The sequence below is a fragment of the Tamandua tetradactyla genome, chromosome 6, assembly GCF_023851605.1.
Source record: "Tamandua tetradactyla isolate mTamTet1 chromosome 6, mTamTet1.pri, whole genome shotgun sequence".
NCBI classification, from domain to species: Eukaryota; Metazoa; Chordata; class Mammalia; order Pilosa; family Myrmecophagidae; genus Tamandua; species Tamandua tetradactyla.
Window position 1 is genome coordinate 61,103,807 of NC_135332.1, and position 22,987 is coordinate 61,126,793.

The 22,987-nt window shown below is 50.9% G+C and overlaps 4 protein-coding genes across 8 annotated transcripts; 1 reads left to right on the plus strand and 3 right to left on the minus strand.

Moving 5' to 3' along the window:
- Window positions 1-303: 303 nt before the first annotated feature.
- Window positions 304-4,739, minus strand: PHF23 (PHD finger protein 23). The gene is made up of 5 exons (XM_077165736.1): window positions 4,502-4,739; window positions 2,884-2,915; window positions 2,622-2,714; window positions 1,212-2,049; window positions 304-1,105 (listed from the first exon to the last, which is right to left on the minus strand). The coding sequence occupies exons 1-5, from the start codon at window positions 4,533-4,535 to the stop codon at window positions 891-893; spliced, it is 1,212 nt and encodes a 403-aa protein (XP_077021851.1). The 5' UTR covers window positions 4,536-4,739; the 3' UTR covers window positions 304-890.
- Window positions 4,740-5,667: 928 nt separating this feature from the next.
- Window positions 5,668-7,731, minus strand: GABARAP (GABA type A receptor-associated protein). Its single transcript, XM_077165744.1, has 4 exons — window positions 7,504-7,731; window positions 6,875-6,953; window positions 6,613-6,731; window positions 5,668-6,162 (listed from the first exon to the last, which is right to left on the minus strand). The coding sequence occupies exons 1-4, from the start codon at window positions 7,591-7,593 to the stop codon at window positions 6,097-6,099; spliced, it is 354 nt and encodes a 117-aa protein (XP_077021859.1). The 5' UTR covers window positions 7,594-7,731; the 3' UTR covers window positions 5,668-6,096.
- Window positions 7,732-9,015: 1,284 nt separating this feature from the next.
- CTDNEP1 (CTD nuclear envelope phosphatase 1) lies at window positions 9,016-16,808 on the minus strand. Its single transcript, XM_077165742.1, has 8 exons — window positions 15,966-16,808; window positions 13,194-13,260; window positions 12,978-13,096; window positions 12,679-12,750; window positions 12,140-12,256; window positions 11,799-11,910; window positions 11,297-11,381; window positions 9,016-9,464 (listed from the first exon to the last, which is right to left on the minus strand). Exons 1-8 carry the CDS (start codon window positions 16,065-16,067, stop codon window positions 9,404-9,406), a joined length of 735 nt encoding a protein of 244 aa, XP_077021857.1. The 5' UTR covers window positions 16,068-16,808; the 3' UTR covers window positions 9,016-9,403.
- On the plus strand, window positions 16,604-22,801 carry ELP5 (elongator acetyltransferase complex subunit 5). 5 transcript variants are annotated; one of them, XM_077165738.1, is made up of 9 exons: window positions 16,604-16,701; window positions 17,235-17,346; window positions 17,510-17,570; window positions 17,658-17,738; window positions 19,390-19,610; window positions 20,722-20,903; window positions 21,454-21,552; window positions 21,674-21,774; window positions 22,432-22,801. In XM_077165738.1, the coding sequence occupies exons 2-9, from the start codon at window positions 17,301-17,303 to the stop codon at window positions 22,544-22,546; spliced, it is 906 nt and encodes a 301-aa protein (XP_077021853.1). In that variant the 5' UTR covers window positions 16,604-16,701; window positions 17,235-17,300; the 3' UTR covers window positions 22,547-22,801. The 5 variants fall into 5 exon arrangements, with proteins under 5 accessions (XP_077021853.1, XP_077021854.1, XP_077021856.1 ...); XM_077165739.1 differs by having other exon boundaries at window positions 16,637-16,655; XM_077165740.1 differs by having other exon boundaries at window positions 16,656-17,346; window positions 19,390-19,428; window positions 19,534-19,610.
- The last annotated feature ends 186 nt before the right edge of the window (window positions 22,802-22,987 follow it).

The following is a 22,987-nucleotide window of genomic DNA, read 5'->3' on the forward strand; positions in this document are numbered from 1 at the left end:
CCACCCGTGTCTTCCACAGCACCCGGGCTGAATCTGGCTTCTGCCCTCTGAAACAGGTGGCCTACTCCCACCCCGCTCTACCTCATCAGGGCGGGAAGCTCAAGACAACTCTGATCCATTGAAGTGTGCTTGTGGGGGGTCTTAGACTGGAGATGAGGTGGGGCAATGCGGACCCAAGTCCTACCCTGGGGTTGTGCAGTTATCCGATGGTAAAGACCCACTGCAGGGGCATTTCCAGCCTGGACTTTTCTTCCCACTTTTCCATAGCCTCCCTCCCAAACAGGACAATCAGTGAGAGCTATAAACACAAAAGAGCCCATTTCGCTTTATTTACAACATGTAGGCTGTCTGTACAGCTGGCCAATATTATTAAAAACAAAAGAGGTGAATGAGAGAAATGTCACCTTTCTGCTTTTCTTCCTCCCTCAGTCAGGCTCTGGTACTCCACCTTTGAGCGGCCATGCCCAAAAGGGGAAGCCCAAAATTAAAAATACAACCGATGTTGAAGAAAATAAACAGGGAGATAGGAAGAAGAAAAGATGAGGAAGGGGCGGTGCTCTATTTACACTAGAGTTTACAGACAACTGCCTCATCCCATCCCAATTTCAACCCTGGCCCAGAAAGTGAGGCAGGCCCAAGAGGCAGGGATTTTGTGTCTAGGGACCCAGACAACCTCCAACCCCAACTGCTATGGATCCAAATTCAAGTCCAGAGGGTGGGGAGGAAGATAGGGTAGGACCATGAGATACTCATTTCCAAACAAGCCTCCCTTGGGAATTCCTGCCTTGAAGTAGGACAATGTCCAAGCTCCAGGGGATGGGTTGAGGACCCTGAGGCTCAGTTCCCAAGTCAAGTTGTCAACTGGAAGTCCCAGCCTGGACTTGGTGATGTCAAGGCTCTCCAGATTTGGGGGGTCCCCCTAACCGCCGGGCCTCTGGCCGCAGTTCCTTGCATTTCTGGCAGTAAAAGAAGTCAGGGACATTGGTCTTCTTAATCTTAGCACAGGAGAGATGGATCCATGTCCCACACAGGCTGCACTCAATCATGGGCCGCCCTGCAAAGGGTTTTCTGCAGTAACACGTGATGAGATCCCACGAGTCATCACCTAGGGAAAAGAAGGTTTGCTTGGTGTCCTGCTTGAGCTCTTGGGGGCCACGACTTCCCCAAGCCCCTCCTCCCACCTGCCCCTGGGCAGCCCCCAACCCCCTCACCTGATTCTACCATGATGTCCTCATCCATGACCCGCATCTCCCCTTCACTGGAACTGGCATCTCCATCTTGGCTTGTTTCAGTGCTACCCACCTCCTTGCTTTCACTGTCAGTGGGAGGGGCTCCTTCAGGAGGCCCTGTGGCAGGGGGTCTGGGAGCCTCCGGGGGTGTTGGGAGTACAGGGGCTGGGACTTCACCCCCTACTACTGCTGCCATCTCCTCTTCCTCCTCCTCTTCTTCTTCTTCCTCCTCCTCTTCAGAGTCTGTATCACTAGGGGGTGCTCGGGGAGGCCCAGGAGGTGGTAGTCTATCCCCCCGCTCTGCCTTTTTCAACTTCCGTTTCTTGCTCTTCTTGATTCGAGACCTCTTTTCCCCATCTCCAGGGGCTGACCGAGGCCTCCGAAGCACCCCAAAGCCAGACCCCCCTCCTGGCCCCAACTTTCTGTTCTTTCGGTCCTTCTTTCGAGGAGGTTGGGAAAGGTCTCCCTGGGAAAGGGACACTGGGGTGAGGGCAGTAGGGGGCCGGGAGACATGTGTTAGGGATGTGGGAGAGAGTGGAGATGCCACTTTGGGCCCATCCAGATCAAAGAGAGAGTCCTTGAGCTTCATCTTCTCAAGTAGGGTGGCACTGTCAGGGCCCTGCAGGCGAGAGAAAGTGGCCCTTGGAGGTCCTGGCTGGGTGGGACCTGCTTGAGCCGCCCTTCTCTTGGATGATTTTGCTTTCTTAACAAAGGTCTGGATGGTACGGAGATCTGAAGGGGCCGAGTCCCAGCCATCACTGTCTGCTGCACTCTCACCTCGCAATGGAGAGCTGGAGCCAGAGGCTGGCCAGTCACTTTCCTTAAAAGAGGAAGAGACCAGGGTCAGCAGGGGACCCAATGTCATCCCTCTACAAACCTAACCTGAAAACTAGACTGTATCTATGCCAAAATATTGTAGCCATCCACCAAATCTCACTCTATTCTGGAAACTTATTTCTACCCCATCCTCATCTCTTGTTGAGCACTTCATGTTACTTCTGCCTTCAAATTCTAGCCATCTCCCCTGCTGGGGCAATTGGAACACTGTTACCCAGACCCATGTTTCTTTAGCTGTATCTGTTTAGCCTCATTTGTTACCATTTTCAGCTCCCTAAAATGTATCCAGAAGGACCTTCCATTCACAGCATCCCAAATACCATTCAAAAATCTTGACTAAAGACCCAAGAACCAAGTTCAGCCTCTTCCATTGCTACCCAAGCCACCTATTTCCAATATTCTCCCAGATACTAATTTTCTCACTACAAACCTAGTTTCCAATTTTCCTAGTCTTACATATAATTTGTTAAACTCGCCTGTAAACTAATACAATTCCATTTGCTCAAAAGCCCTTCTGGGCTACCAGCTTCAAGCCAAGTGTTCTCCTGTCCCTACCTCTTTGCTAGGGGGGATGTAACCCGCATAAGCCAAGACAAAACTGCAGAATTTGTTGAAATCCTCAATTGTTCTCCGGCGTTTCTCTGGTGGCTGAAAGGAAGGAAACATGGATCACATGGAGACCAGAAGCTGGGGTTTCAGAGGGGCATTCCCAAAAACATAGTTCCTGGAATGAGGAATCTGGGAAAGCTGTGGGGATAGGGGGAAGAGCTGGGAAGCTAGAAGGAATATTGGGTTGCAAAGGCAAGGGAAACCTCACCTGAGTCTCTGGCTTAAGGGTCGGAGGTGGATCTGTGGAAGCAATAAAAGCTGAGTCAAGGTACTAGCAAACAGTCCATGCAAACCCCCCACCTTGAAACTTTGGCGATCCCAAGAGAACCCCCTCTTCTGCCAGGTCATCTGCCAGGCCAGCAGGCCCCCAGCTGTGCTGGAACCGCCGCCGTTCACCTCCCACCCCATGAGGGGCGGAGCTTGGGCGCGGCGCCCTCCCAGGCCTCGCTATACCGCTCCCCTTCCCCCCACCGAAGGCCCGGTGCCCCGCCTTCCCCCACAACTCACGGTTTCCCTAGATTCTAGACTACTCGGATCTCTTAGCGCCCCACCCCGCCAAACAGCACCCCGGGCCGAGTCAGTTCGCCGCCCGCCCCTGTCCTTCACAACGTGCCCAGTGTCCCGCGTTCCTGCCCCACCAAGCGCTACCGCTCCAGGCCTCCGGGATCGCACACGCCGCCCGCCGGCCCCCAGGATCCGATATGACCACGCCGAACCTCTCCCCGCCCTCCGGCCCCTTCAACTCGAGCACGAGGCCTGGCGTGCCCCTCACCCCCACCCCAAACACACAGACACACACATCACGTCCGGGACCGACCAGAGGGCTTTAACCCGGACGCTGCCCCACCTGCCCCCCCACGCCGCGCTCCCCACAATTTCGCCGTCCCTCCGCCCCCATCCGGGGCTTTGGCCCCTCCCCGTCTCGAGCTCCTTGGGTTCCCCGCCGGGCCCCTGGGCCCAGTTCCGAGCTCTCACAGGCCGTCCCCCCTCCGCCCCCGTACTCACCACCAAGTCACTAGGCTACGGACCCCTAAACTCTAGGCCCCCCTCCCCCAACCAGCGACTCTCTCCCTTCACAGCAACCCCCGCCGCTGCTGCCGCCGCCCCCTTCGCCCGCCGCAACTCCCAGGCGCTAACCCTCGCCAACCAACCCCCCCTCCTCCGGCGAATCGCCGGTCTTAAGCCCCCACCCCCACCCCGCCCCACCGCCCCCTGCAACTACCCAGCTCTCCTTGCTTCCCGGCCCTCTCTCTCCAACTACCCATCGGTACAGGTCCCTCTTCAGCAGACAATACCCAGACCCCTCTTACCCCCCACAACTACCTGCCCACTCCTCCAGCAATCACCAGGCTATCTCCGGCGGCAACTACCGGGAGCACCGGCACCACCACCACAAACTCCCCCACCCCGGCGAACTACTGGGCTCCTCACTCAGTCCTCTTCCACGACCTCCCTCCCCTGCAACTCTTTGGGCTTCAGATTCCCCCAACCTCCCAGCTCTGGGGTCCCAACCTGCGGGAGGCCCTTTCGGCCCATAACCCCAGAACACGGAGCTCCGTGTTTCCAGCTCCCACCCACCCCCACCCCCGCCACACACAAACACACACACACACACACATACTGTCTGATTTCCAACTACTCCCCACCTAGTCCCCACTCCTATTTCTCCAAGGTCTCTCAACTCGTCGCTCTCCCACCCCAGGGGCAGGCCCCCGACCCTCTCCCGGCGCTACCCCGCTGGGCACCGGGGCTCGACCTCCAAGTTTGCCAATTGGTTCCTCGCCCGCCCCGCGCGGCTCAGCTCTCTGTGCCGGTCTAGAGCTCACCTTCGGGACTGGGCTCCGCCATGGCTTCCAGCATCGCCCCCTCCCCTCCTCCGGGTCCGGCGCTCCCCTCCCCTTAGCCGGGATCCCGGTACCGCCTCCGGTGCTCGGTGCTCCTACTACCTCGCTCCACGGAGGTGTCTGCCTCGGCCCGGTTGTGACACGAGTCCGCTGGCCGCTGCCGCCACCTCCCTCTACCACTGCCTCCCGCACTCCCGGACCGGGCCCCCTCCCCCCGCGCCGCCGGCCGCCTGCTCCCTCCTCCTCCTCTCTTCTCCCTCCCTTCTCTTTTCTCCCCCTCCCTCCGTCGGCGCCGAAGCGCAAAGCACCAAGGGGCTTGTAGTCCGACATGGAACAGCGGAAAGAGGATTGTATAGGCCTCCGAGACTACAGTTCCCAGCAAGCCAGAGGCTGGCACAGGCGCACTAAGCCGCTCCCCTCCCCCGGGGAGTGGCGGGGATATTGGGAACAAGACAGTAGAGCGGAAGAGCGCGCACAGGCTCCTGGGAAATGTAGGCTGGGCGGTCCCAAGAAAGAAGAGGAAGAAGGGATTAGAATTCTCGGCCACCATCGGTCTCATTCGGCATCTTTTTTCTCCCCCAGGGTACCACCCCTCTTCCGGCCAGGCAGAGGAGAGATTTCTGGGAGATGAAGTTCTCCTAGTGATAATGGCTACCTTTCCCCCATCTTCCCCTCCATCCCTTCCCTCCTCCCGCCCTCCCTCGGATTCCACTCCTTTGGAGCCCACAGGTCAAGACGGAGTCTGGCCAAGTGACAGGCAACTGAGGACAGTTTTTTTTATTCCCGCCCACACATAAATACTCTTCCTTAATCCAGAAGTTCGTAACAAACTTGGATATGGTTATCTAAAGCAGGTGCTTTCAAACTTTCTTCACAGGAACCCACAGTAAAACACTATTTTTTACATCAGTACCCAATAAACATGAATATAAAACTGAAGTTTCATAAAATGATACTGAGAAGCATTCTCATTCCATCACCCATCATAACAAAAGCACTCTTTTTCATGCAGAAAAAATCTCAAAAGGATAAACCAAAATGTATTTCTATCCCACAATTTGCATCCATTCCTCTCTCCCCACCACTGAAGCCCATGACGCCTGAGAAAGGCTAAAGGGAGGGGGGGGGTAACACAAGGCAAAAATCAGTTCAGCTTGGTGGTTTCCTCTTTATTGATGTGCCTCCTACCATCCCCCCACAATTTCAGTCCCTTCCATCTACCCCCCCCCCAAAAAAAAGGTAGTAAAAAGAAGGGATTGTTGGGGTTCTGGACCCCATGGGCAGTTAGAAAAGGAAGAGAAACCAAAACAGTCACTAGATGTGACAGAGATTGACAACCAAGAAGTCTGAGGCAGAATGGGAAAAACGGCTGAGAAAGGTGAAGAAAAAAGAAATAGGAGGGGTACTAGGAGCCATCTCTCCTGCTAGCAAGGGCTGGAGAGAAAGCTTCAAACATTAAGAAGTGCAGGTCCTGAAGAAGAGAGGCGGTGTCTGAGCCTGAAGAAGGGGGGGTAGGTCAAGGAAGGAGGGCCACCTCTCTCTGTAGAATGGGACACCCCACCTTAGGGGCAGCAGCTTCACAGACCGTAGACACTTTCATCGCTGTAGGCAATGTATAGAAAGAAGTCTTCTTCGTGGTGTTCCTGATTGAAAGCAGAACATGGTATTGCTCAGGCATTGGGGTTTCAGGTTCCTGGAACCACCCATAGCCCACATTCTTCAAGAACCATTCTTTTTGAAGACCCAAAAACCAGTACCTGACTCTCTCCCTCACTGGCTCTATACCTAGCAACCAAGCAGCTTTATCCCTAGCAAAAAGATCTCAAATTGTTCTCTAGTGCCTCAAAATGGGAAGGGGGATTGGGGAGAGTCATCAAACACTACCTCTAACTCACTGTTCTTTCCCTTCTTTGTACTCCCACAGCCTACTCCAAACCCTCAACCTGGGACTACCCTTCAGTCTTCAGGCCAAAGATAAAATTGCAGGCTAAACAAGCCAGCTAGCATAAAAAACTGCGGACTTAAAACTTTCTTCCCCTCAAATGCTTCCAAGACTCCTCTCCAAAGCCTCCACTGTCTTCCAGTCCCTATACCTGGTATAGCTGACCCATCGTGGCACTGGTGGGTGGAATGACATTGTTGACAAAGAAAAACAAGGCATCCTCAGCTCGGAGATGAATTCGCTTCCGGATCAAGAAGTAGAACTGACCAACTGCCAAAGATATAACAGCAAGAAAGTCACAGAGGTCACAAATGCCCTCAGCTTTGCAGCTCCTATGTGAAGCCTCCTTCCTCCCACAGAGGTTGCACTCCCACCCACAGGGAGCAAAGCTGGATCCTGGGTCAGGTTCCCACCTGTGAGATCAGAAGGCACCAGGTATTTCTTTTTGTCCAGGTCTCCTATCCGAGCTTTGGGAGCCTTCTCTACTATCACCTGAAAAAGGGACGATGAAAATTAGGACAAAACAACTCTGCAGTTCTACCTATCAAAAACTCAAGCAACAATATTCAGAGCACCCAAACCACCCCCAGCCTCATTTCTTTGTCTCTGCACACGCGGTGCAGCACCAGGTCCGGAGATCCTGACCCCCGTGTCTCCAGCTCACCTAAATGTCCGGATCCCTGAATAGGGCGTCATAATAAATAAATACGATCTTAATCCGACTGGGACCACTTGTCTGGGCCTATTAGCCTGTCAATCTCGCAAGCCTAGCTAGCTGGAGGGGTGACTGTCAAGTTCCCCCTCCATCTTCCACTCACACGAATCCCAAGGTCTACTTTCCCCACCCAGGGATATCCCCTCAGCCCCAGGGCTGGCACCACGCCATTCCTTTCACCCCTAGTCCCCGGAACAGCTGTTTAAGGCTCTTCCCCAACCCCGCCACAGCTCGCAGCCTGAGCCCTGCGTAGCCCGTGCCGAACCCAAGCCCTAGCTTGGCGTCGGCGTCAGCGTCAGCGCCCTCCGCCCAGGCTACTGTCCTCACCGGGACCCGGTCTGGGTATTTCTTTCGGATTTTCTCGCCCTCAGAGCGGCGCTTCTCGAACGGATGCTCCTCTTTATACACGAACTTCATCCTCCCGGGAACCGGGCTGGACCGGGCTGGGCTGAGGAAACCCGGGGGGGCCGGGATAGGGGGCGGTGGCGACGGCGGCGACGCGCGGGCGGATTCAGCGGAGCGATCCCCAGATCTTACGCCACTTCCCTATTCACCAACCCCACCCCGGCCCATAACGCGCTGCCCCACCTGCTAAAGTACGCCACTAGCGCAGCGGCCTAACGCCGCTGGCGTAGCACCACCCACTGACCGCCATCCCCCTCACGCCAGTAGCGTAATCGCTTTGGGATCAATTTGTGGGCCACGCAGGCAACGTAGCAAGGTGGTTGGCATTTCGTATCGTGAGAGATAATTGAAAATCCATTTCCCGACATTCCTCCACGAAGCTGAGCATGAAAAGAGGTAGGAAATGGTAGTCATAATTGGAGATTTGAGTCTTCAAAAGTTCCTTTCGGAAATAACGTCAAGGAGCAGAGGTAATTTGTACAAGGACAGCTATTCACGAAACGGGTTCCGCTGAAGGCGGCCGTTGACACCAAAACAAAGTAGTACCCAAGTGGAGGAAGTCGTCTCCAGAAACAGGATGGCAGAAATGAAATACGGGTTTGAAGAGTCGCACAGAACGCTTAGGTTCCAAGAATGAGTGGACCAATAGGGACTGGAGAGGAGGTCCAAAATGTAGGGACAACGTCAGCGCGGAGGAACACTTTTAGGAATAGTACCATTGAAATCACGTGATCCCGGGGAAGGGCGGAGCGTCACGTGGCGGGTACGAGGAAGTAGAGCCGGCTGCAGGAAGGAGGGTGCTAGGAGGCGGAGTCGGCTGGGGCCAGGGCCGGGAGCGAGGGTGGGTCAGGCCCAGAGAGCGCGGAGATCCCTGGGCACCAGGTTCTTTGAGGAAGCGCTCAGCTTATGCTTAGTTTGTCCATACCAGTGACCCTGACGAAGTTCTGCATTACTCTAGGCGTATGCTCTTGCGGGCATCCAGGTTTCTCATACTTTAGTACTTCTACAGCCTACTGCTTTGAAGCTCACGTTCCCGGAGAGAAACATCTCCCAGTCCCCACCAGGACTCTATCCTATTACTCAAGTCCTTCACGCCCAAGCATTTCCTGTCAACCTTCACTATTCCACCCCCACCACATTTTCCCCCTACCCCCGGGGGCCAACAGCAGCCTCCTCCCCCTGGGTTGATGTGAACAAAGTCCCCTTCCTTCTTTCCCCAAACCGCAGCTTCCGGTTTCAAAGTTATAATGCATGGTTTAGAAGAAAAAAGAGAGCTGGTTATAGGTTTGAGGGAAGTTTGAGGGAATCTAGGAAAAGAGAAAAAGAGAGGGAAAGGAGGACAGTTTGGGGCTAATTCAGTGGCCAAAATCCCAGTCTCCCACCCACAGCCCAGCCCAGCCCAGCTCTTGGAGCAGGAAGGAGTGAAGAATTAGATCAGTTTTAAAAAACAAGAGTTTTTTAAAAATCAAATCACAACAAAGCTGGCTTAGCTTCTCTTTGAGCCTCCCGGAACACCAAATGTCTCTCACTTTGGCCAGTTCTGCCTTTCCACACAGTTTCTTTGGGCACTCCTAGGCCTTGGCTTGTGTCCAGTCTGGGGTTTCCAGGGAGTGTGAACACGAAGTTAGAGTGAGGCTGCTTCAGAGTCTGGCCATGGGTCCATCCAGACTCCAAGTGAAGAGCAGGGCTCCAGGGCAGAGGGGGGTGGGAGGGGCAGATCCTGCCCAGGCAGTCCTCACCATTGGACAGGGGATCAGACGGCATCCGAGGGCTCACCCTCCCTTTCCCCCCCACCCCAACTCAGGTGGAGGGGGAGCAGCTGTCACCAGAGCCTGTGTCGGTGAAGGTTTCGGCTCAGCACAGAACGAACGTCAGCAGTGAACCTAGGATAACAAGAACTTGCATTGGACAATAATGTTAGAATACTGAATGAAGCAGAATGTGAGAATAATGGAGGAGGTCTGGGGGCACAAATGACAACATGGAAAGACAGATGATAAAGACTGAGATGGTATAATCTAGGAATGCCTAGAGTGTATAATGATAGTGACTAAATGTACAAATTTAAAAATGTTTTTGCATGAGGAAGAACAAAGGAATGTCAATACTGCAGGGTGTTAGAAATAGATGGTAATGAATATTTTAAAACTTTAACTTATGTGTGAGACTACAGCAAAAAATGTTTATTTGGCACAAAATTTATATTTTGACTAGTGTATTTCCTAATACAACATATGTGAACAGCTTAACTGATCACCATAGTACATGAAACCTTGAGTAGGGCATGAGATTTTGTAGGTTTCTCCAGAGGGATGCCCTAATAAATGCCAGAGTGATTTGAACAGTGAATACAAAAGCATTTGCAAAGTTCCCCTGGGGGAATGATGAGAAAGGGGGAAAATTCAGCTTCCCCAAGTGGAGAATTCTTGTTATTCTCACAAGCAGTGGGAACAACCAAAGCAATAGGCTGAGCCCCCAATCTTGGGGTTTGTTCATATGAAACTTAACCCTGGCAAAGGATAGGCTAGGCCTACTTGAAATTAGGCCTAAGAGTCACTCCCAAGAGAACCTCTTCTGTGGCTCAGATGTGGACTCTCTCTCTCAGCCAAGCAAACTTACTGCCCTCCCCCCTCTCTGCGTGGGACATGACTCCCAGGGTGTGGACCTTCCTGGCAATGTGGTACAGAAATCCTAGAATGAGCTGGGACTCAGCATCAAGGGATTGAGAAAACCTTCTTGACCAAAATGGGGAAGAGAGAAATGAGACAAAACAAAGTGTCAATGGCTGAGAGACTCCAAACAGAGTTGAGAGGTTATCCTGGAAGTTATTCTTACGCATTAAACAGATATCACCTGTTAGGTTAAGGTGTAATGGAGAAGCTGGAGGGAGCTGCCTGAAAATGTAGAGCTGTGTTCCAGTAGCCACATTTCTTGAAGATAATTGTACAATGATATAGCTTTCACAGTGTGACAGTGTGATTGTGAAAACTTGTGTCTGATGGTCCTTTTATCTACCTTATCAACAGACGAGTAAAACATATGAATTAAAAATAAATAATAGGGCGAACAAATGTTAAAATAAATTTAGTAGGTTGAAATGCTAGTGATCAATGAAAGGGAGGGGTAAGGGGTATGGTATGTATGAATTTTTTTGTTTTTATTTCTTTTTCTGAATTGATGCAAATGTTCTAAGAAATGATCACGATGATGAATATACAACTATGTGATGATATTGTGAATTATTTGATTTTATAACAATGGAATAATCATATGGTAAAAATGTTTGTGTTTGTATGTGGAAATGTTTCATAAAAAAAAAAAAAAAAAAAAGAGGGCAGGCCACGGTGGCTCAGCAGGCAAGAATGCTTGCCTACCATGCCAGAGGATTCGGGTTTGATTCCCGGTGCCTGCCCATGTAAAAAAAAAAAAAACTTGCATTGGTAGAGTGTCTTATAATTTAAATCCTTCCAACAATAATGTAAGGCAGTTTGATTAGATACATGGGGCAGAAATTACCACCATTTTTCAGATGATGAGACTGAGGTTCTGCTACCTCAAACCCAGTGGTTACATGTGATGAGTTTGGAGTTAAAAGACCTGGGTTCAAATGCTAAATTCCTAAGGGAAGAGACATTAAGTAAAAACAAAACAAACAAAAAAAGCCAACTTTTAAACACTCATGGCATCCCCAAGTATCTAGAATCTACTTCCTTACCTGAGGGCATCTAGCATCGGGAGCAGGTTGAGAAGGGCTGTGTCACTGGGGTCACTGAACCAGGACTTGATGGGGATAGCGTTGTCTAAGGCAGGTGAAAATGCAGATTGGAAGAAATAAAGGATTCAAGAGAGTTGCTTTTCTTTTACTTTTTTTTGAGGGGAACCGTTAATAAAAATACATATTACCCCCTCCTCCAATGGCCTATGTGAAACCTTCCTGATTCATTCTCCAAGGCAGATTACATTTTTAATCACCCAGATCTCATGCTAGAATAAGGCTTCGAGTCAAACTTACTGCCATTTGGCCCCACTTAAAACAAATCTGATGTGAGACGTGGACATACGGGGTGAGGGTGGGGAGAATGTCTCATTTGAAACTGAGAAACTTGCACCTTAACCCCCAACAAGTTCCAGCTCTGAAGGCTCCTAGCTCCGTGCAATCAGAACACCTCCTCAAAACCACTCCCTGGTCCTGCCAGATTCATACCTTCCCCTCATACCTGGATGGCTCCGGTAAGCCCCTGGGGAGTTATCCAGGATCATAATGCTGGAGAGGTCACTGTGAACCACAGAGAGGTCCTTGATGTAACTGCCCAACTCCAAAGTGCAGTGCTGGAAGGCAGGATGAACTGGGCATCAAAAGGAGACTCACCCTCTATGGCTGCTCCCCAAATCCCAGTGATGTCCATGGGCAACGTACTTTCACAAAGATGATTATGCAGTATGCTCCCCCACAGCCCCCCGATAGGTCCCATTTCAGGGCAACCGCCTCAAACCCAGGTTCCTCTATGCTGGCCTGCCTTCCAAACATCATTCTTAGACCTAGATTCTAGCCCCCTACCTGTCTGTAATATCTCCTCATGAGAATACTTCTGCTATCGTCCAGTTTGTCTGCCACAGCAGAGCCATAAATCTCCATGCTTGCTGTGAACACCACCAGCTCATACCAGTGGCTCACCTGAAACGGATTGGGGGAGAAGGAGGTGTAAGGGAAGAGAGACAATCGTACATTTAGAATATAGTTCCCTTTCCCTAGGACTCAGGCCTAGTCCTTCAGACCTTCCAACAACATCATGTATCTCTGGGACAAAATTCTGAACCTCCACCCCCACTCCCAAATCCCTAAACTCAGAATTTCAGCATCTTATATTCTTCAGAGATCCAAGAACAAAAGAAAAAGATGCCTGTGAGGGAATGGAATTACATCTGCACAACAAATGAACTAGAACTATAATTCATTCTCCTATCATCCTAGTCTCCCCTCTCCAAAACTGTCCTTACCCATTATCCTACCCCTTTCTTCCTCCAAATCTCCTAAATTCCCAGAGCCCTAAAACCATTCCTTTATCTCAAAACTCCCTTTAGCTCTTGCAAACTCACCACTTCTAAGAAGAAATCCACATGGGGCCTTTTATGTACAAAAAACCGGACCGGATGTTTATCTATTACCACCTGTAAAGAAACAGAGAAGCTCTAGGGGAAGTCCTGAGCACCAAAACCCAAGCCTAAAGGATCCCCCTTGAGTAACATGTTTGTTACTCTACCACTGCCTGCTTCACTCCTTCAGGTTGATCATGTTGCCAGGGGATGGGAATGGGGATGCTAAGGGATTGGAAAAAGGGATCTGAATCTGAACAGAGTAACAAACATGACCATTTCACCACTCCCACCCTACTTACCTTGAGGATGAAGTCAGGAGGCGTTCCAGGCTGAACCGTGGGCCTCAGGACCCCATCGTGGTGGGAGTGGATAAGTGTCTCATCCAGATCCAGCACCAGGATCTTCCTCTTCACCTGGCCTGAACCGCAACAGAAATGGATAATACAACGAATCTCCAGCCCAGAGCTTGGGCCCCACCTCACCTTAAAGGAAGTCTTCCCAGCCAGCATACTCACCTAGCCGATTCCAGGACACAGGAGATAAAGGAAGGATATCATATCGAACAGTTTGGTACTGAATTACCTAAGAATAGCAAGGGAGAGGATTTGAACCCAGAGGAAAATCTTCCCCAGTAACCGTAATAGGGAACACATAGCGAACATTTACCAGGTGCTGGGCTCTATGTAAGTGATTTAGGATTATTTCATTTAATCCTCAAAATAACCCTAATAATTATTATTCCTATTTTATTCATGACATTTGGCATAGGCAGGCTCTAGGAATCAAACCCGGGTCTCCTGCATGGCAGGCGAGAATTCTGCCACTGAGCCACCACTGCAGCACCTTCTCTCTATATTAAACACGAAGAAACCAAGGCTCAGAGAGACTAAGTACCTTGCCTGAGGTCACACTGCTAGGAATTATCTTACTTAGTTGTTTGTCTCCCCAGGTAGAATGAAACTCCCTGAGAGCAAGGATTTCTGTCTTTATCATGGCTGTATTTCCAGTGCCCAGGATATTATCCTGCTACAATGAACAAGGAAATGCACAGCCTTCCCCACCTCCACCCCAAGGATTTTTTATGGCAATTTCCATCATTTCATGTTGGCAACTGAGAGCCTCAATTCTTCGTTAACAGGGAGTAGAAGTCAGGGGGGAAGGTCCTTGGATCCCTGAGGAGTATGGAGGATGAGGGAATCCAGAGGTTGTCAGGTCAGCTAAGTTCCTCTGGCTAGAAGCCATCAGGCCTATTTTAACCAACCACCTGTCCACTTCTGTCTGTGCTAGCTAAGTCACAAGTTGGAGAGAACCTCAGCCCTCTGAATGATCTCCTTACCCAGGTACCCAGGGCCAGGCAAAGAACACAGAAAGCACCACCTGCCAAGCAGACTGACAGGTTATCAAGAAAGCCAGGGTGAAGTAAGGGCTGTGAGGGAGAGATGAAGGCACAAGCACGTCACCACCTCAGCTTTCCAGCTCTGCTTCTCCAAGCCTTCTCTTGGGGGCTCCCATTCCCTAATACCCATGATCATCTCATGCAAAGCCTGGTAATTCCTTCCTTCGCTCTCTTATTCTAAGGCACAGACAAGTATTCTTCTCTCTTCTGTCCATTTCCTAGGCCCCAGGCTTACCAGAACTAGGCTCCCACTTGCAAACCAAAGGGCCCTCTCCCCCTAATCCCAAGGCCCTTCTTTTCTTCCTGGGCCATGATGAGGGCTGCACAGCTCGGGTGTCCTGCCCTGCTATCTCGGGTTGCACATGCTGGGCATGTAGGGAATGTTACCACGCATCTGCCAGAAAGGGGGTGGGGGGAGAAGCCAGATGGGAAGAAGAAAAGGGAAGACAAAAGACTATGGAAGTCAGTGCTGCCCAAAGGAGAGCAATTTTGGAAGTAACTAGCTTCAGGATAGGCTGGAAGCACTACTTCCCATCCCCAGGAACAGCAAACTGATGTTAGGGGGAGAAGGGGCATGCCAAAGGACAGCTTGGGACACAGCCTGGCAGAGAGGATGGAGCAAATATGTAAAGAAAAACCCAAGGGGCCAGCACCACACACATCTCAGCATCTCTAACCCCAAGCTCTCCTTCACTCCCACTCTCCTTTCAGGAAAAGAACTCCTGGATACAATCACACCACTCAGAACAATCCTCACCTAAATCAGAAAATGAAAGGAATAGACTGGTAAAGGAAAGGATGAATTGAAAGCCAGGCCCATTCCCCCAAATCAAGAAGTCAACCACCTCTACCACCCAGGGCTTCCTGTAAATTCCCCTGACCTGGGCAGCCCCTTTCTGGTTTTATTCTTTCAAATTTTATTGAGGCATGCCAGAAAGTGCAGACAGGAGAACCAGTATACCTTAGCTCATTCATTCCTTTAGAGAAGTCTCCCCAGTGGTGATGAGAACACAAGGGCACATTCATTAAATGATGCTAGCCTAAGGAGCTTTGACCTTGGGGAAAAGATAAGGGGGAGGGACACAGAGATGCTCAGGGATATACGCACAGTCTCGCTCCCCACTGTATCTCTCACAATGAGATACTGGGTCTCCTGATGAAGCATTGCCCTCAAATTCTGACAAGCAATGTCTTCTGGTAGGGGAACCCAAACTTTATTTTATGTGCTCCATCATGCAACTAAAGAAACCCATCATAAAAAGCATCTTTTTTTAGTCCCAGGGTCTCAATAAATACAGATACCTACACTCACACTACGAAGTTAGTTTCCTGACCTTTCTGAAATAGTTCCTTTAAAGCTAACCCCAGGTGTTTTCTCCTGAACACCCAAGGGATTTCCTGAGTTTCCACCCTTGTTTGTAATGTATGCTCTCCCTACCCATCCCCTCCCTTGACATATAAGCCAGCTCTCCCTTGTTATAAGACCAAACACACGGGAGGCTCCCAATAGGAAGGGTCTTCCAAAAACCCACAGGAACAGATCTGGCTGCCATCAAACAGGTGTTGCCTTGCTATCCGTTTCTTTAGGAACAACTTCGGCCGTCTTAAAGAGCGCCCCACCCACCATTCTATTCCCCAAGAGAGACCAGATCGTGTCCCCTTATACGTCTATCAAAGCCTCCAGATTCCAGTTCTATCCGAAGTCCTCCTTTTCTCCCCATCACCCCACAAGCCCCGCTAGGGATGCCCTAACCTTCCTGGGGAAGAAGCCCCCGCCAGGACTCCCTTCCCAGGCCCAAACGCAGTGGAGGCCCACCACTTTCCAAAAACCTGTGGACACCGCGGACAGAGATCCCCACCACCACCACCACCAGCGCCTACCCAGGCTCACCATGCGGATCTGCCTCCGCAAAAGGTAAATGAAGAAGCTCCAAAGCTTGGCGGCGAAGGCCACGAACGTGCGCAGCCCCAGCAGACACTGCGTCCGCATCATCCCGATGACCCCGGCACCGCCGGCCCCGGGGTCCCCGCGGCCCAGCTCCGCCAGCCCCCCGGGGGCAACCCCCCGCCGCCGGGAGGGGAAACGGGGACCCCGAGTGGCAGGAGAGGCTGCAGAGAGGGGCACGGAGCAGGAGGCTCAGAAAGCCATATCCCCAGGAGGGGGGAAGCCCAGCGGAGCGGGGAGCCAGGGGACAGGTGTGGGCAGCCCGCGGGGGCCCACATGGGCAGGGAGTGGCACCGACGGCTTCGCGAAGGTTGCAGGCCGAAACAGATCGGGCTAGGACGGGGTCCTCGGAGCCCAGAAGGGAAGGGGATGGAGAATTGGGGGAGGGGGCAGTGGGGGAGGGGGGAAAGGCGAGGGAAAGGAGGGAAGAGGGGGAGGGGACGAGAGAGAGCGAAGGGTGGCCCGCTGCGCAGGCGCACTAGGGGGCTGCCCGCGGAAAGGGGCGGGCGCGGGCAGCAGCGCGCTAAGTGCCGCGGCGGTGGTTGGCAGGTCGGCCGAGTGGAGGCACCGGGCAGGAGGGGAGGGGGAGCCGAAGGGCGCGGAGCGCTCAACGGGAACAGCCTCCCCCTCCCCGAGGTCAGGGACGCCTTAGCCGCTGGGGAGGGACGCCGCAGCCTCTGCAGCTGAGTTTCCCACTCTGACAGGCGCCATTTTGCCGCTCAGAGGGCTTCTTCCTCCTCTCTTCCCCCCTCCTCTTCCCCTCTGACACTACTTCCGGTGGTGACGTGTATTCGCTTCACCCAGACCAATGTTACTTCTATTCGGTCTACGGGGTGGGGTCAGGAAGGTGGAGTGTGCTCCGAACAAGGCCGCAGTATCGCGCACGCGTGGAAAGTGGCGGGAAGGCGGGGCTGGGGTGTAATAGACTCAGCCCCGAGCGGTGTGGGCGGGGCCGAGTGAAGTCATTTGCCGCCTAGCTTCCGACCTTCTGAGGAGCTCGTGCGGCCCCCGCCCCCAGCCGACAACCGCCCCAACGGCTTTTCCTGCCCCCGGCAGGGTGTGGTTGTAGACTGGGCTGTAATCCCTACGTCTGAGTGCTCAAGGGGTTGGGAGGGGGCCATCCGCGTGAGCCCTCCTGGGAATATTGAATATTCCAGACTTTGTCAGGTCTTAATGGTGGGCGGGATCGTGACTGACCCGTCCCTGTCACCCCAGGGGGCGGAGCAGCTTTCCGTGACGCAATCAGAGGGCGCCCACGGAGTGGGGTAACGCCCGCCGAAGATGTTGGAGTCGGTGTTGGCTCTTGGTGGCTTGGTGCTACTTCGGGGTGAGGGGTAGAGGTACAGGGGATTCAGGGCCTGGTTCAGGGGGAGGGAGTGGAGAGGAAGAGCCATGGCTCTCCGACTAGGGGTGGAGGTCGCGACGGGTTCTTGAAAGCCGAGAAGTTTTCAGCGCTCTCACGCTGTTGATGCGTCCCTCACTCTCCCCAGATTGCGTAGAGTGGGAGGGGCGCAGTCTCTTGAAGGCTCTTATCAAGAAATCTGTGCTCTGGTGAGTGTCCCGCCACCCTTTTCCTTTCTGCCCCAGGAAGGAAGCCTGGACCCCACCCTCTGACATACCCTTTCATCTCTGCCTCAGTGGGGAGCAAGTCCACGTCCTGGGCTGTGAAGTGAGCGAGCAAGAGTTTCGTGAAGGTTTTGATTCCGACATCAACAGCCGGTAAGAATGAATTGGAAGATATTTAATTGGGCGTGGGACCTGTATTGCTAGGGGACTTCGCTTACAGCATCAAGCATAAAACCTGCTTGGTAGGTAGTGGCCGCTACTCAATATTAATGGATATGAGTCTTTCGGGAGAGAATCACAAAGAGGAGTGATAAGGAGTGGTGAATATCTGGGGAATCAAAAGCAGAGACCATAGAAGTTGAAAGACAAATAGAGAGTAATAGACAGGAGGTAGTACAGTTTAGCACTAGATGCTATACTGGAGAATAAGAATAAATATGCTCCGCCTTTTTAGTCATTCAGAATCTAGTGGTGATTAATCCACCAGATGGACCCCAAATCAAAACTGACTGCACACTGCTGAGGGACTTGTCCTAGAGGCAGAGAGAACGAAATAGGCAAAATTAGAGACGTGTACTAAAGCATTCATGGGAGGTGGAAAAGTTTCCTGAGACCCCAGGTTTAGACAGATAAGCTGGTTCCTGATCATAAAAGGTCTTATAGAACATGAAACAGGGTTAGATGTTATTCGAAAGTGAGAAGACATTTGAAAGTTCAGGAGCAGTAGAGTGATAAGATCATACCTATTAGAAAGATTAACCCGGTGATCACAGTGTGGATAAAAGATTAGAAGAGGGAGCACGGAGACAGGGAGCCCAGGTGGGAAAGCTGTCTCAGTAGTCTTGTTCACTCATTGAGTACCAGCTGTGAACCGGGTGCTGTACTAGGCACTGCATATACAGCAGTGAATGAGGCTGATGTGGTTCCTACTTCAGTGAAGCTTAGAGGATAATGGTGGAAGGTGACAGGGGCCCAGTTTAAGGAGGTAGCAATAGGAATGGAGAGTTCGGTACATGTAAAAGGAGTAGAGAAAGCATCCAGTTCAGGAGTTCTCTGAACCCACCTATGTGCCCAGTCAGGAAGGATTAAGAGAGCCATTAGTAGAATGGTTCCTACTTCCTAACCTGGGCAGCTCAGTGGATGATGATAGTAGTAGTTTGCACCCATTTGTTGAGCCCTAATTTTGTATCAGCCATTGTTGTGATAGAGGTGGTGCTGTATGTCAAGATGGCATTCAAAGGGAAACAGAAGGTAGAAAGGAGATGTCTGGAAACAAGTTCTGCCACCATGAAGCTTTCCCAGGATCTCTAGCCAAGCCAGTCTCCCCATCCTGAACTTTTCTGTCTTTCTATAAGCAGTACCCTATCTAGAGATGGTACCGTGATTTTTTTAAGGTGCTCTGCAGGTAGAAACCATGTCTCGTTTTCTCTTTATCCACCCAAAGAATGATACCTTTTAGGCACCACTCCGGAAATATATGATAATGGTAACAGCTCACAATTTTCAAGTATTTCACTTGTGTCAAGCACTGTGCTACATGCCAAGAAGTTGGTATCCCTATTTTACAAATGAAGAAGCTGAGTCATAGAGAGATTAAGTGATTTATCTGTTCAAGTGGGTGACCTTGGAGAAATAGTACAGCCAAACTTGGAGCTCAGGGCTGTCTACACCAAAGTCTGTGCTCTTAACCGCTGTGTTTAGGTGAAGGGTGAAAATCAAGAAAACAATCACAAAGATGATAGATAAAGTTTGAGATTGGGAGGTAAAGAGCAATATTATGTTGTCTCCTGTTTTCCCTTTGCAGGCTGATTTACCATGACCTCTTCAGAGATCCTCTCAATTGGTCAGAGACTAGGGAGGCCCTTCCTGGGGGGCCCCTGGAAATCTTGAGAGCTGTGGGCAAGCGGACGGGTCCTGGTCATGTCACCATTGCTCTTGATTCACTCAGTTGGCTGCTTCTTCACCTTCCCTGCACCACACTCTGCCAGACCCTGCATGCTTTGAGCCACCAGGACTCCTGCCCTGGTGAGAATGCTCCTTCATTGCTTCCCCTTATACATCTCCCCTTGCCAAGGAATGTCCCCCTCTTCCTTTTTAACCTAAAAAGAGTCATCAGGGGTTCTTCAAGTGGACTGTTCTTCCATCTTTTTAATGCTTTTTTTTTTTTCCAGTTCTTGACTTCTCTACAAGGCCATGTAGCAATCACTATATTTTTCTTTCCCCAAGTTCCTTTTTACTTATTCACTCATTCAGCAAACATTAAGCACATACAAAGTATCAGATACCATAATAGGTAGTGAGAAAATAAAGATAACAGCCTTCCAGGAGCTCGGAGTTCCATAAAATACACAGACAAGTAGACAGGCAGTTACTAAGAATGTCTGTGTTAAGAATCATGGAAATATAGAGATCCACACAAGGAACCTAAAGAAAGGAACTGTTTTGAAAAATGGGTCAGCCAAGCAAATTTGGCCACGGCAGTGTCTCAGGGAATAGCCTAAAGTGCACCGATGGTAAGAGAAAGGGCTTTGGAGTTAGACACCCCTAGCTTTGTATTGTTGTGATCTTTCAGTGTTTCCATTTCCTCTCTAAAATGGGAGATAATCATTTTAGGATGAAATACCTGAAATTGCCGTTTTTGTAGGTCAGAAATGACCAAATTTCAATTATCATCAGCGTGATATATGGTTCAACCTAAAAAATGATGACCTCTGGAAGGATAAAAGTGTTACATTAAAGTGTTGATTACAGTACCTGATACTGTAAATACTCCCAAAACTGGGGGCTGGGGGTGGGTACGGAATTAAGCCACAAAAGTAGCTCAGTGTGTGAGAGAGAAGCCTGGAAAATAAGCAGGGACCAGACGATCAAAATGTTAACACACTGAAGGCCAAGAGGAGCCCCCTGAGGATTGAAGTAGAGCTTTGATCAGATTTACATTTGAATAAGAAAATATATTAGAAATGAGGGCTGAAGGAGGCTCAGAAGGGCAGTGAAATTGGCCAGAGAAAATCAGGATTGTGGCAGAGCCGCAATGGAATGTGGGCCTTTACTTTTCTCTTTTTCACTATTGATCTGAGGTCTCAGCCTTGAATTCTCCCCATTGCCCTTCATGCTTAATTTTTGGTCCCTCCAGGTGGCGAACCCCCAGTGGGTCAAGTGCGGGTGCTGGGCCTGCTACATGAAGAGCTTCATGGTCCGGGCCCCATGGGTGCATTGAGCAGCCTTGCTCAGACAGAGGTGACCCTGGGTGGCATGCTGGGCCAGACTTCAGCCCACATCCTATATCGGAGGCCCCAGCAGTGCCCATCCCATCAGGTCAGGAGGAGCAATAGGGGAGGACTGGAGGTTGGGGTCAGAGAGAGAAGACATAATGGGAAGAGCAATAAAAAAGCTGATAAGGAGAGAACAGATGATCAAAGCACTTCCCTGTACTTCCTGTCATTTACTTCATTTAATCATCATCGCTGCCCTGTGATGGAGATTGTCTTATTATTCTCATTTTGCACATAGGAAACAAGTCTGAGGCAATTTAAAGTGAATTCACTTACCCAAGAGTACAGAGAGTAAGTGGCAGAGCCAGGATTTGAATTCAGGATTGCCTGATTTAGCTTGTGAGCTTAACCATGGAAAGATACTGCCTCCCAGGAAGTGATATAGGAGAAAATACAGGGGTTACTAGAGGGGGAAAGGCATAAATGCTTGTGGAGTGGCTTGAAAGAGGATTACAAGTTGAGGGCAAGCCCTGAGAGCAGTCTGTTACACAAATGATTGGGGGTTGAAGTTAGGTCCTGAGTTGGTTTCCCTGATTATTCAGCAAAATGGAAAAAAAAAATTTTTTAACTTTTTTCTTCTTTCTTTTCCTCAGACTCAGTGGTTTTCTATCCTGCCTGACTTCAGCCTGGATCTCCAAGGGGGGCCCCCTCTAGAGTCTGAGCTCCACCCAGATCCTCACACATCCCTGCCAGTAAGGGAATAGAGCTTGTGGTCTGGCAAAAGGACAGGAAAGAATTAAAAGTGCAGCATTTGTGGGTGGGGATCAAGGATTCCAGGAATGGGGCAGAGTGGCAGCATCCTTTGTCCCACAGGTGGACCCCACGACTCATTTGACCTTTAACCTTCGACTGTCCAAGAAAGAAAAAGAAGCCAGAGATAGCCTGACCCTTCCCTTCCAGTTCAGCTCTGAAAAGTAAGGTTGGGGCCTAGGTACCCGGGTCCCCAAGTACAGCCCAGCATCTGAGCCAGAGAGAGGTAGAGTGACAGCAGGTTGTTGATTAACTGTTTATAAGGGCTGAAGTCCACCTCCAGAGACAAGTTCAGGGAGTGGTTGTCTATCCACTCATTACCCCACTGTGGCAAAGGGCCCTGATTCGTCTTTACTCTCCGTTTGAGCCTTGGCCCCCAGCTCCACAGTTATCCTCAGAGCAATCTGAGCCTGGGCTGAGCCAGACCAGATCCTGAGAAGGTGGCCCTATCTCCAGGCAACAGTACTAGGAGCACAGGAAGCTGGGTGGGTGTGGCCAAGACAGTTTAACAAGGGCTTAGTAAATGTATACTCTTCCATGCCCAGTGTGGGGGTGGGTGAAGCAAGACTGACAGAATCCTTGCCCTCAAGCTGCTGAGAATTTATGGTATAGGACAGTAGTATAAGAGTATCTGTCCCAGTACCAAATGGTGCTAAGCACCAACTAAAACATAGAGGACAGAGATAGGGGAGGTGGACTTGAACCAAGAAAACATGGAGGCTCAAGAGGAGTGGTCCAAGGGAATCATAGTCACAAGTATCCAGACATGACCCCCATCACCTACCATCACCAGCACCAATTCTTGCCTTATCCCTCCTCAGACAGCAAGCTTTACTGTGCTCCAGACCAAACCAGGCTACCGGCCATATCTTCTACGAACCAGATGCTTACGACGACCTGGACCAAGAAGATCCAGATGATGACCTAGACATTTGACTAGCAAAGAGATCTGGCTAGACTGACTGGAGGGGGAGGGGAAGAACCTTTTGTTTGCTGTTGCCTTTCCCTGTCACTGCCCCACCTTTGTGCCCTGTCTTTGGAGGCCCTCCCCTGTGATGCTTCTGAGCCAGGGAACAGCATCTGATCAGGACAGAAAGAGGTATAAGGAAGGGCACAGAGAAGGTGATGGAATAGGACCCCCCCCCCCATGCCTAATATCTTTATTTTTTTTATTAAAAAAATCCCACAAAACTCTGTGGTGGCTCTTTAAACAAGAATTGAAAGTTGGGGTGGGGGGGTATCTGGAAGGTGGGAAAGATGTGTGAAGAGCACTGGATCTTCTAGTTAATAGCCAAGGTTTTGGGGCCTGGATAACAACGAAAGTGAAGTGGGAGTAGGGGGGATGGCCTTGCACACTGCTGGTGCCTAGTAAGTTTT